We start from the raw sequence: 16,102 nt of genomic DNA on the forward strand, positions 1-16,102 counted from the left end.
AAGGTAACCAATTTATACTAGCTGCTATTCAAATTTTTCAAGCTAAAGTGTCGTCCCAGCTACCATTTGGGATCCCAATATGGATACAAGCATATAATAGTGATTTAGATAAGATACACTCAAGTTTCTTGAGACGCATCCTGTTTAGGGAAGTTTTTAATGACTGAAGTTTTAATGTATTTTTTATATTTTGTTGGAAGCTGCCCAGAGTGGCTGGGGAAACCCAGCCAGATAGGTGGGGTATAAATAATAAATTAATTATCATCATCATCCTGGGGCTCCCAAATTCAATCAAGTATGAGAAGATGGGTGTAGGACTAAGGATATACATGATGGAATATTGGTTGTGGGCTAGCACTATAAAATACTGGCTGCGTTGCTGTTGCCAACCTTTGAGTCTGCTTTCTGACTTATTTAAGAACTCTTAGAAATCCAGATGGTTCCAACTCTTACACAGCAAAATCAGATCTATTGGTATTGACTTGGAACTCTTGTGTAATTCAAGTGAGCAATGTATTTATCACAATATTCAAATCAGATTAAGGGACATTGAAAAACAAAACATCAAGTCAGCTGTAAATAAAATTTGCTCCCCCAAGTTCTATGGTTTAAATACAACAGATAACAGGGTCACTTATATTTCAAAAATAAGAATTCCAGTCCAATGCAGGGGCCCTTATGTTAGCCCAACTGAACTGTTTTCCCCTCAGCTTTTGTCAAGGGCAGATATTTAAACATCCCCAGAAATGACAGACATTGCAGATGATCTTTGAACATGCCAGACAAAATAGAACACAGTTTTTTCTACTGTCCATTGTACAACCAGCTACGCAAATATGTGCTATTTTGGGTGTCTAACATCACGGCACAAGGAAAATATCAGATTTTATCTGTCTGAAATTAACTCGGAAGAAACTGCAAGGGTGGCTGAGTTTTTATCAATAATATCTCATAGAGTGGTGAATGGCACTATTTTGCGGGAAGAAACTCCAATGAAAATCCTCGTTATTACATATTTTAAAAGTGCAAGTAGATAAATAGGTACCGCTCCGGCGGGAAGGTAAACGGCGTTTCCGTGTGCTGCTCTGGTTTCGCCAGAAGCGGCTTAGTCATGCTGGCCACATGACCTGGAAAAACTGTCTGCAGACAAACGCCAGCTCCCTCGGCCAGTAAAGCCAGATGAGCACCGCAACTCCAGAGTCGTCCGCAACTGGACTTAACTGTCAGGGGTCCTTTACCTTTTTTTTACATGGATGTTTATTTGTATATATTTTAAAATTTTATATATGGATGTTTTATGATGGCCTATATTTGTAATGCCTAATAAAGGTTTGACGAAGTAAGTAAGTAAACGAAAAGCAAATCCAGAAACAGAGATGGTACTTACAGTAGCTCACATTTCCAGGGCCTTCTGACAACCTAGGAAGATGAAAGGAGGACATAATTGGTATAATTAATTCAGTGGATGCCTCAACTTGTAGTAAACTAGGTCCCACATTTTAATCTAATCAAGGAGCTATTGTGAAGGTAGAACTCTTGAGTTGTCATCTGTTCCTTAGCCAAGTAAAAGTTGCATATTCACACAGCATTTTTTTTTTAAAAAAAAACCTGCAAAGAAAAGTCAGCCCATTCTCCTTTTTTGGTCATAATATTGCTAATTGCTTTAGGAATGCATATGTGTATGATTCTGTATGTTTAATTGATTGATTGATTGATTGATTGATTATGCATTTATTTGCTTTTCCTCTATTCTAAGCAGCTAAAGACAGGTAATTTAAAGCAAGCAATTATCAGTTTTGTATGTGTGTGTGTGTAACAATAAAATAGGCAACAGGAATGTAATCCCCACAAAATTCTCAGTAAGAGAAAGTCACCCACCAACATTCTCAAAAGACCTTCCCAAAGAGCTACAGTTAAACCAAACAGTGGTTATTGCATATATAATGATAGGACCAGATGGTCCCATTGGAAAAGGCAAAGGGAATCTGTAGCTCTTCAGATGTTTCTGAACTCCAATTCCCACCCTCCCCAGTTAGCATGATGAATGATCAGGGGTGATGAGAGCTACAGTCCAAAAACTTTCAAAGGACCATAGGCTGTTATACTTCCTTGCTATACTGTAGAAGTATTCTTTTCGCATCACATTTCAACAAATGCTGGGGGTAGCCCCATACCTTGGCATCTAAGTGCCTAAACACAACTGCACAAGAACATGATCTTGTGGTTGGATTGCCAGCAACCTTTCTGGCACCTCAGGCACATCCATCAATACCGTCTTTTAGCTTCAAGGTGTGATTTTTGCCTGGATTTGAGGTGAGTTTGGAATGTTCTCTTTGGGGGGAATTTAAAACGAATTTTGACGGAATCTATTCAAAGGGGAGATGACCGATGGGTTTAGTAAACCATCAAGGGCATTTTTGCTAGAGTACGGTTGCTGCTGCCAGCCTACCTGATTTCCTCTCCTTCTATCAGCTTCCTGTAGGTGGCGATTTCAATGTCCAGGGCCAGTTTGACGTTCATCAGCTCCTGGTACTCCTTCAGCTGCCTAGCCAGGTCTTGCTTCGTTCTTTGCAAGGCTTCCTCCAACTCATTCAGTTTATGCCTGGCATCCTTGAGGGCGAGCTCTCCACGGTCCTCAGCCTCAGCAAGGGCAGCTTGTAGTTTGGCACACTGCACACAAGGAGATTTATTTATTAATGATACTAATAAGAAGTAACTGCAATATCTGGACAGTTTTTGGGACCATCACCAATAAATAATAATTGTGACTTCAGGACATTTTTTGGGGGGGGGGGAGGGCTATCACTATTGTCCAATCTTCCCCCTTCCCTACACCAGGGGGAAAAAAAGTTTCACCCAGTTAGCGTCTAAAGTTTTAGTTTCTCCTGCATCTATCAGGACAAAGCAGAAACAGCGGCTCCAGATATTCCAGCCAGTGGCGTAGCGTGGGTTGTCAGCACCCGGGGCAAGGCAAGTAATTTGCGCCCCCTAACTGAGAGAGAGTGAGTGAGCCAGGTAGGGGCAGAGAGCTGCGAGTGCAAGCGCCCCCCCCCCCGATGTTGCGGCCGGTGCGGCCGGCCCCCCCTGCACCCCCCACGCTACGCCACTGATTCCAGCCAATAGCCAACATTGTCTAAGGATTAAAGCAGTGCTCTCAAAGATCTGGATGTTTTCTTTCACCAAATCTGCCAATGGCGTTAATGGAATCCATGGAGTGCTTTCCAAATAAAGTTTGACTGCAGCTCCTGGAGAGCACTTTCGGCATGGTTGCTGTGGGGGGACGGGACTGCTGCATGAAAACTGTTACAATGGACATTTTAGGGGAAATGCTCCTTCCATCCCTTAATGATTCATGAGTAATCCCAGGAAAGCCCAATGGAGAATGAATTCTGATGCAAGCCCTGAAATGGCCATGCTCACATGCAACAAGATGCTGTGTACAGCTTGTGCTATCGGCAGAGGTGACCCAAGAGGTATGGACACTGCATGCACAATTCATCTCCTACCAAGATACTGGTAAGAAGGTGTAGATATAAAACCATAATAATAACTAGATTGACTCATTGTAGATACATGCTAGGGGTGCATTATCACGCACCCCCCGAGCATGTGTGTGGGTTGTTCACTTTGCCCATTTTCTGCAGTGCTGGAAATAACCTACATTTGATGAGGGCAGATCTGTCCCCAAGCAGTGAGGCTGAGTGCAACTTTTTGCATGTAAAAAATATTATGCTTCAGCAGGGCCTCCACTGTACACTGTGTTAATTCCCTGCTCCCCACAGGTATGCCTCCATGTGCATACCTGCAGTAATTCCAAAAGCAATGCTCAGATTGTAAGCATTTCCCAGTGTCTATACCCCATGTCTTCTGCGCATTTATATATATTTATATATATTTACATATGGGTTTTTTGTTTTTGTTTTTTGCTTTGCGGTGCCCATTCCCTAAGAGTGGTTTAAAAGGCAAATGATCAATATAAATAATAATTAGGTTTGCTTTGCTTGGCTTGGCAATAAGGGAAAGATACCAACACACTCCTATTGTGAACTTTGTAGGGTGTGGACTCTTTCAGTACACTGTCTACCTGTGTGGTACCTAGGGAAATGTGGAGGAGGAGATTCCTCCTCGCCTTTGCAATGCCTGGGAGATACTGTAAAACAACTAATTTATGGTTTGTTCAACTCTCTTGCATAGACACCCTGTAGCACTTGTGCAATGAGAGCTGTATTATTATCCGTGATATTTATCAGCACCGTGAAACAGACTGATAGTGATGATTAAACCTTTGTTACAAACAGCATCAACAATAGCAACCAACACCATTTCTAAAGCCAGTTTCAGAGGAGGAGGAGAAAGAGCCGGGCAAATTAGTACTCCCAGATCCTATTTCCATGCATCTCCTGCTGCTTCTGTACCCACTTTGCTTGCCTTTCTTGTTTTGCCACTGCTAGTGCAGTGGAAGCATACCTCCCCATCCTTCCCCTCTCAACCGAGGAAGGAAAGGAGCTTCTTTCTCAGAGCAAGGCATTCTGGAAGAGGTGGCCTGGGAGAGTGCCTGCACTCCCACGTTGGGCTCACCTTGGCTAGTGCCCTGTCTTGTGCTTGCCCTGGTATGACCTTGTTGAGGGAGACTTGGTTTGCCCAAAGTGAGTTAGCAGCTACACAATTACTATTCTATGAAACAGAAGCTGCCACCGGTCTGCCCCGCATGCCAAACGTAAAAAGATTGTACCTGTTTCTTCAAGGCATCAATTTCACTTCGCAGCCTCTGGATCACCCGGTTAAGCTCAGAAATTTCTGTCTTGGTGTTGCGAAGGTCATCACCGTGGCGTCCGGCAGAGACCTGTAGCTCTTCATACTAATATTCAGAGGAAAAGGAGGAAGGATTAAAATCTGATCCATTATATATGGTTGTCACCCCCACAACAGAGCTGGGAAATCAGGTGGGAGTGAGAACTAAATGTAGCCCCAAAGGAGCACCAGATTGAGGGAGGCTGGGACACTGACTTTCAGATGATAGATAAATAAGTGTTGTAAGGTTTCAGTGTGATCAATTGTCATTGCATATGTCTTTTGCTGGGATGTGGGTGGCACTATGGTCTAAACCACAGAGCCTAAGGCTTGCCGATCAGAAGGTCAGCAGTTCGAATCCCTGCGACAGGGTGAGCTCCCGTTGCTCAGTCCCAGCTCCTGCCCACCTAGCAGTGCAAGTGCATAAATAGGTACCGCTCCAGCGGGAAGCTAAATGGCTTTTCTGTGTGCTGCTCTGGTTCGCCAGAAGTGGCTTAGTCATGCTGGCCACATGACCCAGAAGCTGTCTGCAGATAAACGCTGGCTCCCTTGGCCAGTAAAGCAAGATGAGCGCTGCAACCCCAGAGTCATCCATGACTGGACCTAATGGTCAAAGGTCCCTTTCCCTTTCACTTTCCCTTTCCCTATGTCTTTTGCTAACACTTTGAGGCAGCCACAACTGAGACAGGGAATTAGCTAGCAATCTCTGGGTGTTCCATACATCTAGCATCAAATGACACGGTTTTGAAAAGCAAATCTGAGAAGTGAGGGCTCAGCTATTGCTGGAGGCCTGCAGAATCACCAGGCCAGATGTATCTGTCAAGCATTATTTCTGGGTGAAGCTGCATCTATGATAGGGCTGGTGGGTGAACCTCAGCCTGCTTTCTACAAACAGGAGATCTGCTTGCCATCCAGGAGCAGGGCTGGCCAGAGATATTTTGGATCCTGAAGTGGAAAATCTAAATGGTTCTTCTCCTCTTCCAGTTTTTTTTTTAAAGTTATAATAAAAGAAGTTACTTGCTCCACTTCAATGACACTAAGAATCTGCTGCCTGAGGCAGCTGCCTCCTTAATAGTAGGGCTAACTCAACCACAGAGGAAGAAAGCTGCCAAGATTTGCTGAGTTTTATTTGCTAAGCCACTCTTCATTCAGGTCCTCTTTCCATTAATACTTTAGGAATGGAATCTCATTGCCACACCTTTTACTTTGCTCTGCCTAGACAGTCAAGATCAATTCAAGTTCCTATTTGCCTTCTGTATCAACATTTGACCAATGAGGAATTTGTCAGCAAATAGCAGAAAACCATGGCTAAAAAAGCCACCTCTATTGGTCTGTCTCCCCCCCCCCAACTGTATTACCTGGGCTATGAAGGTGCCCAAAAGGTTTTAAAGCAAAGATTATGGGACAATGCACACAGTGACTTGCGATCTCGGTCACACGCAGTCTGTAGTCTGCTGGCAGCAGGAGTTCAATATGGATATGTCTTTGAGTTAACATCTTACATCAAAAACCTAACAGTACCTAACTATCGAAGGCTTTTCACCAAAGCCAGACTGAATGTCTTCCCCTCTGCAAAATAAAAAAATCCCTTCCAGTAGCACCTTAAAGACCAACTAAGTTAGTTCTTGGTATGAGCTTTCGTGTGCATGCACACTTCTTCAGATACACACAGTGCTAGATGGTAGGTTGAGAGGAGTTCCCTACCAGGACAGATTTTGCTCGTGTGCTCAAGACATCGATTCCATAGATCATATTTTGTTACATTGTGTGAAGTATGAGCAGGCCAGGGCTGAACTGATACTACCCTTGCTGGTGCCTTTCCCGGGAAAGTCAGAGGCTCACTATGTCAGGTTCCTACTGGAAGACCGGACAAAAGCTAGAACGTTGGCAGTGGCAAAGTTTTTATCGGTGGTTGCAAAAACAAACGAGCCCTATATTCCAAACAAAGTGCTTGATTAACCTGGAGGTAGTATGAACTCTGTATTAACTTGTAATGTTTTGTTGGGTCTCTGGACCGTAATAAAGACTGATGATGATGCTTTCCATACCTGTGTTGCCGCAGTTTATAATTCCAGCTATTTATTTATTTATTTATTTATTTCTAGCTTGGCTTGTTGAGCAGCAGGACAGCAAAGGGGGCACATTTCCACCCCAATCTCAGCCGTTTCACTCTCTTAGCTTTTCACACTTCTTTTAAGTGTTGTGAATACAATCCTTATACACTACACATGTTGCAAATCTTTTGAAGTTCCTTAGAGTCTGACTCATGTATCTCCTGAGGAAGACTCTTCATATTTGCTTCAAATTTGACTTTAAGTTGAACCCAAGAGTATCTCTGAGTATTTACAGCCTGCCTGGTCTACACACGTCAATGAGTTAGGAGGTAAAATCTGGCTGAGGTAGCAGACCAGGGGTCACCGGTGTGGTGTCCTCTAGATGTTGTGGTCTCCAACTCCCACCATCCCTGATCATTGACCATGCCACTGATGCTGGTGAGAGTCCAGCAACAGCAACATTGACTATCCCTCTACTGCTTTAGGTTGCAGGTGGAGGATGCCATTTTGGGATGTTCCCTTATCAAAAACTTTCTTAGCTTAGAGGTAACTCCTAGGCCTTGAGCTGACACTCACCTTGCTTTGATACCAGCTTTCAGCCTCGGTTCGGCTCCTGTTGGCAATGTCTTCGTACTGCGCCTTGACTTCAGCAATGATGCTGTTCAGGTCCAGGCTTCTGTTGTTGTCCATTGACAGCACAACAGAGGTATCTGATACCTGCTGCTGCATATTAGCTAGTTCCTGCAAAGATAATAAAAATAAAAATGTGTCTGATTGTATGAAGCAATGGAACATGGCAGTTTTGAATGTAGAAAATAAAAAACCTTCTGTAAATTCTCCAAGCCTGAATTTATTTATTTTTTTGCAAAGATGTTCTGATTTGAATGGCTTCTACTTTTCACCCTCCAATGTTCCCTATGATGGATTTTGTTGCATTCTGGAATGCATTGAAAGAAGGCAATATAAATGTATTTAGGGAGTTGCTTATTTAACATGGTTGTTATCTAGGTAATCGTACTGACTGAGCAAGGAGATTCCCACGTGGAACCCATTTTTTTATGTGAATAGCCAGTGCAGATATATATATATGCATCTTCAACCCCTGTCACATTGTGATGCTCATCAAAGTCTAATGAACTAACTGCTTTTTGATTGGCATCCCCAGCCGGTACCACCAATGCTTAAACATAACAAATTGTCTGTGATTCAAACTGCATCAGGGCCAAAACATTTTCACATTCTTTCAGACATGGGTGCAAACTGAACAGGAGAATGTGCCAGTTCTACTAACACAGTATTATGAAAACACTGAGGATTCTTTGGTTTATGAAAAAGCTGGCCTCCAAAAAGGAAGCTGTTGATTTGACGATGACCAAAGTGCACATGAAAAACTGGAAACTATGGAGGATTATTTTTTTCCAATGGCATAGTCAGCGAAGGGACAGATATCTGGGGTCCCACTCATCAGAATGTGCAGGAGGATGCCAAACACAGCAAGACTATCTTATACATCACTATCTAGAAGACTCACTCCCAATAACACCATTCAGTCCAGAAAGTCTAAAATTACCAAACTGCATCACTGCCCAGACTTCGGTTGAATTTTGAGACTTTGAACTGCAGCATGAATGAAATAACTACACAGTTAACAAATCTTCCCCTTTTGAGACATAAACCGTACATATATGTTTTGAAAACTGTAGTCTGATCCTCAGCTCAGCTATACATTGACACACACAGAAGAGGCAAGATAAGCCAGAGTACTATTTTTGTTTGCTCTTTCTAAAGGCTAAGAACAAGAGAAGAGCCCTGCTGGATCAGGCCCAATTTAAAGGCCCACTTAGTCCAGCATCCTGTTTTCACAGTGGCCAACCAGATGTGTGTAGGAAGTCTGCAAAAAGCCCCTGAGTACAACATCACACTTACCACCCATAATTCTCAGAAACTAGTAATAAATAATAATAATGGGGACAGGGGCATTGTTTTTGTTTGTTACTGTGCTGTGTATTTTTGTGTTTTTATATTGTAAACTGTGATCCTGAGATGTAGGGCAGTATGGAAATTTAATAAAGAAGAATAAAAATAATGCTCCCCAGAGGCAGGCAACTTCTGATAGTGGAGGTTAAATGGGGGTAGAATAAACTTGTGGTTTTGTATCACCACTGCTGAATTCTAATGTGTGGCTTCACTTATTAGTTTATTATAACCGCCCATTATCATTCTCATCTTTCTTCCCAACTGCTGGGAGCTAAACTCAAATTGCATTGAATAAGCTTCAGTTACAAAAAAAATAAATAAAAATGTTTCCTAATCAAAGTGATTAATATGACTTGGATCCTGAGCCAAAAGCGGAGGTGGATTTTCCAAGGCTTGCAAACATCAAGCCCAGACTAGACACTTTCCCCAAGGGAGAAGCGTTATTCAAATACGGCTCCCTGTCTTCTTCCAGTAATAGCTGGAGGAAAGTATTCATACATTGCACAAGATGTGATAATTGATGCCAATAAGTCTCTGCTCGCTATAAAATCTATTCAAATGCATCAGCAAAGGTAGGTGAGGACAAAAAAAAATAATAATCCCCAAAACCTCCTTGAGAAATGTAACGTTCCCAGTGGAAAATGCAACATGAAATTTTCCACAGTGGAGTATCTAAATGAGTGATGCATTTATACATGCTTCAACAAACCCATGTGATTTGCATGTCTCAGGAGTTCCTCCCATACCCTCCCTTTGCTTTTCCATTAGCATTTTGCTTTTTAGATGGCCCTCTTTATGTTGTGTAAAGAGGTAATGTTAACTTAGAATAGTTTTGTTGCTGTTGTTGAAAGGGAAATGTATTTTCAAGATGAAGGTCCTAATCGGAATTCATTTTCCCTCTAAAATGTTCTGCTGCACCTAGTGGAACAGCTTCCTAGCCCTATGATCTTATATATATACTTTCATTTGCCTGAACTACAATAAAACATGCCTCTACACACACACACACACACACACACACACACACACACACACACACACACACACAGTTTGAAAATGTGTATCTTTCCAGAGAACTTTTCTGTAATTCCAGCTTTCCAATATAGTTCCTGCCTACTTGAGGATGCATATAAATTAGAGAAGCCAGGATTCTGCTTTAAGTTCCCAGCACCTACTGGGCTCAGTGCTTCTATGTTTTCTGGAGGGAGGATAGCACATGTCTTGCATGCAGAAGGTCCCCAGTTCAGTTCTTGGTATCTCCAACTGGCAGGGCTTGGAAAGGCACCTGGCAGAGATAATGCCAGTTGGAGTAGCAAGTATTGGACAAGATGCTGCAATGGCTTGGGCTGGCTAGGATGTTCATTTCAATTCTAAAGTGAAATTTTCAGGTGCCTAAGGGAGGACGCTTACCATTTCAAACAGGTTTTTCAGGAACAGAATTTCATCATTCAGAGAATCTGCTTTGCTACCGAGCTCAATCTTGTTCATATAGGCACCATCAACATCCTGCAAAAAACATGAGAAACGTCAGTATATTTTGAGGGGTGGGGAGAATTAGAGCTATTTAGGACCATCTTTTGAACAATGCAGCAAATCAGGCAGGTTTTGTTTAATCTCATGAAGAATCCAATATTGCAGACATCGAATGTCGCCCTTCCATTTTTTTAAAAACTGAAGTTTGGCAGGACAACATGGGCATTGAGCAGTTGTTAAAGGCCACAGCGGAATAGCATTATTAAATGTAGAAACTGTCCAAGATCTGTCACTATCAACCTCTGCAGGTGAAGACTCTTTGGTACTATGCTATATCAAAGATCTGTCAACCAAGCCTGGCAGTTGTATGGTAGAAGAGAACCAATGCTTTGACTTAGCACAGAGCAGCTGGTCATTATTCAAGACCAGGGATGGTGAACATGTGGCCCTCCAGATGTTGTTGGAATCCAACTCCCTCCAGTTCCAGCCAATGGCCAAGGATGTTGACTACAACATTTGGAGAACCATAGATTTCCTGTCCTTGCACCATGTTACTTAAGATATTGTAATGATAAAATAAAATGTACCTTCTTCAGCACCACAAATTCATTCTCTGCACCGGTACGCTTGTTGATTTCATCTTCATATCTGTTGGGGCAACAGAGAGCAAAGGTAGCACCAGTACTTTTCAGGATGAGAACCTAGCATAGCTAGCAGAAAGAACGCATGAGGAGGTCAAGAGCAACCCATTCTATTCAGAGTTCACACTTTGCCAAGGCATTTGGTTCAAAGTGATTGGCTGCCAAATTATCTCCTTGAAGCTCAACACAACCAGGTTATTAACCCTTGCAGAAGAACCATCTGCACAGTGCATGGGCTTCTCCTTGGAGGACTTCCAGAGCATGTTGATTGATTACCAGGATCATGCTTTTAATGGCCAGCTGCAATTGTCTCCCGATGGCCTCTCTCATGCTTTTCTTATCGTGCTCTTATCTACACCACTGCAGAGAGCTAGTGGAAGAAATGTGTGTCTGCAATGGATGTGTTACATTCAGGCTGTCAGGATCCACCCTCCTCCTTTAACTGCTAGATACACATAGACCCTTCTTGCTGGATGGATTAGCAACAGCATTTAAATGTCAAGCCAAATATGAAAACAGAAAATTCTCCATGCATTTTAAGGGAAAGCATGCGCTATAGATTTAAGTTGGTTTAGCAATCCTCCCACAGGGAAACCTGGGAACTGTAGTTCAATGTGCAGGAGTAGACAAGAATGACAGTACTCAACTCTCTGAGCAATTTCAACCCACAATATTATACGGGAGAAGCCATTATTGGTAGACTAGCATGAAATAGAGGTTTTTGCAACACAGGTAAGCCATCTTGCTACTTGCCCCACCCAGTTACACAGAGGGGGGGGGGGTGAATTAGTCAAATTCTGTTCTAAAGGTTCCTCATTTTTCCAATCTTCCACAGCAATTTGCATTAAAAAGAATCGTCATGAAAATTTGTATGCACTTTAAAGCACATTTTAACAAACACATTTTTGTATTCAGTTTTAATGTACACCTTTTTGCACGCAACTTTCTAGAATATAATGCATCTTTGTATGCTATTTTCATGCATACCCCTGTCATTATGCACATTTCTCCCTAATACATGCATAGTTTGGTAGAAAACTGCATTGTGAAATTCAGAAAAGTGAAAATTTCACAGACGGCTGTGTTTCAGTTTGCATGTTGGTTCTAGAAGTGTGAATTAAGTAGGTTTCCCATGCAAATGCAAGAATGTCTCAACCCTCCCGAGTTTCGGCTTGGCTAGACTACTTAGGAGATACAAAGCGATTTGTTCTACAGATGCTTTTCTGAGGAGGCACATATTCCCTCCTTAAGCAATACTGAAAGGCTGTTTCATGCACCTTACATGTTTTTGGCATACATCTAATTTTCCCCTTTAGAAATGCTTTTAAAAATTGCAATATGTGAATAAAACAGCCACATGTCTGGAAACATGTGTCTCATATCACTGAGAGCCAGGGATTGGCTGGTGACCCCAGCTGAGCATATATACCGACTAGCTCCCATTAAATTTGTAAAATGGCTCTGAAAGGCAGTAGATGCCCCTGCTGTAAGAAATGACCTCTGTGCCATGGCATCAATGATGTAATGCTAATTCACTGTACAGTTTAATGGAATCTCTGATTGTTTAACTAGGTGTGGCAAGAGGAACTGTGGTTGTGTGTTGGAGGCATCCCTTTTATGAAACTTAATGACTTGGGGCCAAGTGAACCCTTTTGCTGGGCAGGGTGGAGCTGACTTCAACAAGAGAAAGGCAGGAAGGATTTGCATCTCGCAGGTTCATCCTTAGAAAGCTCTGCTGACAGATCTTTGGTAATTTAGTTTGCCTTCCAGCAAAAGGATTTCAAAAAGGGGATTTTTTTTTGGTATAGATAGAGAAATTATTCTTACCACCATTTCATCTATCTCCTTTTTGCCTCGTCAGTCATTTTGAGCAATTTGATGGAGCGGCACTGCCAACAGAATATTAGGCAGGAATCCTAGCCATGTTTACTCAGAAGTAATTCCTACTGAATTCAGTGGACTTATGGCTAGGTAAATGGGAGTTGGGAATGCAGCCTTAGCTTCACCCATGAATTCTGCCAAGCCTTAGCCAACAAAAGCTTATACAGCTTCAAGAACAGTTGTTTCGTTAAACAAAAGGAAGCATGCGAAAATAACTTACAGAGCCACATAATACTCAGCCAACCTGAATAAACATGTTCATGATGTACAGCAAGCGCGCCCTGGCACTTCTATTTGGATCAGTTCAAGGAAGGTAAAGCTTAGTTCTCCAAGACTCCCAGAAAGAAAAAGAGTGACTTTGTTTGCCACAAAACAGGTTACTCCAGATCAAAGGACGCAGTGGACGTGCACAGGGATTTTCACCAGTGTATTTTAATCGTTAGATATTTTGGGACCAATAGAAGGTGCTAGCCTATAAGAGCATTCAGATTCTTACCATATCTAAGGCTGCAGCCCTATCCACACTTACTTGAGAGTTAGACCCATTGAACTTAATGAGATCAACTTCAGGCCAAACCCCTAGCAGTAAATGTTACCCTTATCTCTCTGCATGGAGGTTAGACGGAGTATTCCTATTTATGTGAATTGGAACAGACAGGTTCTTACTTGTTCTTGTAGTCTTCCACCATGTCTTGCATGTTCCTCAGTTCTGAGTCCAGTCTTCCCCGTTCATTCAAAATAGAATCAAGCTGCCTCCTGAGGTTGTTGATATAAGTCTCAAACATGGGTTCAATTCTGCTTTGTCGAACAGTTGTCCCCTGCTGTTGTAAGAGGTCCCATTTGGTTTCAAGGACTTTATTTTGCTGTTCCAGGAATCGGACCTGCAAGATGGAATGGCAAAGGCATTGGTGGTGCTGTATACAGGCAATCCACAAATCTGCTGGACAGAAAGGGATGAGCTGTCCAGTGAGACAGATGGAGATAATAAGTGAAGAGCCACACTTGCTCAATGAAGATGTTGCCTTAACCCCTTAGTCCTTGTCCCCCAGCTGAACAGAGCCTAAATGCATCTTCTCACATCTGTCCCTTCTTCTCCTCTCCTCTCCCCATTTGTCTCTTTCATCTCAGTGTTTAAGTTTAGATGGTAAGCTCCTTTGGCCATCTTTTGCTTATATTGCTCCCTAATGTGCCAGAATGGTACAACAGAGAACAGAAGGAATTATGAGGGATAAAAAGGAGAAAGAGCAAGGAGAGGAAAAAGGGATCAAGAAAACCAGGTAAGAATGGTGAAAACTAGCAGGAATGACTGGCAGCCTCTGCTTAGACACTTTGCTGCTACTACTACCAGATCCTCAGCAAGCGCACACTAATATCAACCAACCAATCAAGAGTCACTCCAAAGAACATAGACCTAGAATCATTAGGGAGGAGTTGATGCTCCGAGTAATCTTAAAAATTGTGTACTTTTTATATGCATATTTATTGGCATGCCTTTAAATAATAATAATATTAATAATAATAGGGCGTGAGATTTCCTTTATCACATTTAGATCTTGTTATACACCCAAGAAACTCTGACCAGCTGCACTCTAACATCAATGACACCACACTGCCATCTTGCAAAAGAGATTTGTCACTTTGATCTAAGTATTAACAAAACCATACATGGAGATCATGCTCAGCTCCGAGGAGCTGACTGTGAAACGGATGCCAAAAGCGAGCCTCTGTGACAGAGGGTTCAGAAGCAATCAAAGGCTTCCAGAATTAGACTACTTTACTCATGCTGCATTTTTCCTCTACTGGTTTTGGAGACTAGAGATGCCCAGCTTCTCCATGACTGGGGACCTCTCTATTTTCCTTGGAGAGGGCTTTTTTCACTCAGCCAGCCTCCGCACAGACAGTATGCCAGGAAATGACGTGGCCATCCCGGCCATTAACAATGAATCTACTCAACAATTGCGTGCACATAATGCCTCTGGAAATTGGAATGCTTCATCACTCTTAAACATACTCCTACTTATAACACGGCCTCATGGAACAGCAAACTTTTTTTTCTTTCTCTTTTGCAGGTTTTAGATCTGAGCCAAGGAATCAGTGGCCCTTCGTTTTGCTGTTAGACTGCCACTTCCATCAACCCTGGTCATTGGCCATTCTGGCTGAGGCTGATGGGATTTGGAGTCCAACAAAGCCCAGAGGCTAACACATTGACTACCCCTGGTCTAGACCATCTTAAAGAGCCGTTGTGGTGTTGGCCTGATTTGGTGACAAGTCACCTGCAACTTAGTGCCTTAGTGGTTAAGAATGATCACAAAGGTATTAATTCTGGTACTTACCTTGTCAATAAAGGAGGCAAACTTGTTGTTGAGTGTCTTGATCTGTTCCCTCTCATGTGTGCGGACTCTTTGGATCTCTGGGTCAATCTCAAGGTTGAGGGGTTGTAGGAGGTGCTGGTTGATGGTCACCTCTTGGATGCCACCGGGTGGGCAAGCTGGAAACCCTGGGCCACCTCTTCCACCAAACCCTGGAGAACCTAGCATAAAGCCACCGGCACCTCCCATCCCAGGCCCGCCAAAACCAAAGCCACCACCGCCGCCACCGGCACCAAGACCATAACCAAACCCAGCTCCTCCACCAGCGCCATATCCAGCACTAACGAAACCGGGTTGGAAGCCCCCCATGCCAGCACCGTAAGAGATGCGCTTGCTTCCACCCATGTTGTACAGGCTTCGGCTGCCGAATCCACCGACTCCAATGCCGCCGCCACCTCCTCCAGCTCTTGCTCCTCCAACTCGAGCAACGGAATAGGAGCTGAAACTCGATCTTCCACCACCACCACCACCACCGCCACCAACTATTGCGGAGCCAGAGCTGAAGCCTCTTCTTGCCCCTCCGGAGGATGATCGAAAGGATGTGAAACTCATGATGGTTTCTTTCAGAGAGAAAATGTGAGGAAAGGGTTTTGACTAGAAGCGGAGCTGCAGGGAAAGAGCAGAGGATGGAGAAGACGGAACCCCTCTGATATAGAGGAGCCAGAGACCTCCCCTTTTATCTGCTTGGGAAATAACCTGGCACGGGATCTCAGGCAACCTGATCTACTCATCATCTTGATATGCCTTGCAGCAACTTGTCTCATTAAAACACACCTACTTGAGGTGGTAGTATGGAATTGGGAGGAGGCACTTGTTTGCAATGAAGCGATAGACGTTTCCCCCTTTTTATTTTTAGTTAGGCGTCTCGTTAAAAGAAAAAAGAAAAGAAGAGGGAAATAAGAATAATTGTGGAAAT

At 43.0% G+C, this 16,102-nt stretch overlaps 1 protein-coding gene across 1 annotated transcript; it reads right to left on the reverse strand.

The window, feature by feature from the left end:
• Window positions 1–1,280: 1,280 nt before the first annotated feature.
• LOC310699011 (keratin, type II cytoskeletal cochleal-like) lies at window positions 1,281–15,844 on the reverse strand. The gene is made up of 8 exons (XM_083520599.1): window positions 15,151–15,844; window positions 13,484–13,698; window positions 10,883–10,943; window positions 10,233–10,328; window positions 7,422–7,586; window positions 4,733–4,858; window positions 2,450–2,670; window positions 1,281–1,419 (listed from the first exon to the last, which is right to left on the reverse strand). The coding sequence occupies exons 1-8, from the start codon at window positions 15,736–15,738 to the stop codon at window positions 1,296–1,298; spliced, it is 1,596 nt and encodes a 531-aa protein (XP_083376725.1). The 5' UTR covers window positions 15,739–15,844; the 3' UTR covers window positions 1,281–1,295.
• Between the last annotated feature and the right edge of the window lie 258 nt (window positions 15,845–16,102).

The sequence above is a fragment of the Podarcis liolepis genome, assembly GCF_965112155.1.
Source record: "Podarcis liolepis genome assembly, contig: HAP1_SCAFFOLD_245, whole genome shotgun sequence".
Lineage (NCBI taxonomy): Eukaryota > Metazoa > Chordata > Lepidosauria > Squamata > Lacertidae > Podarcis > Podarcis liolepis.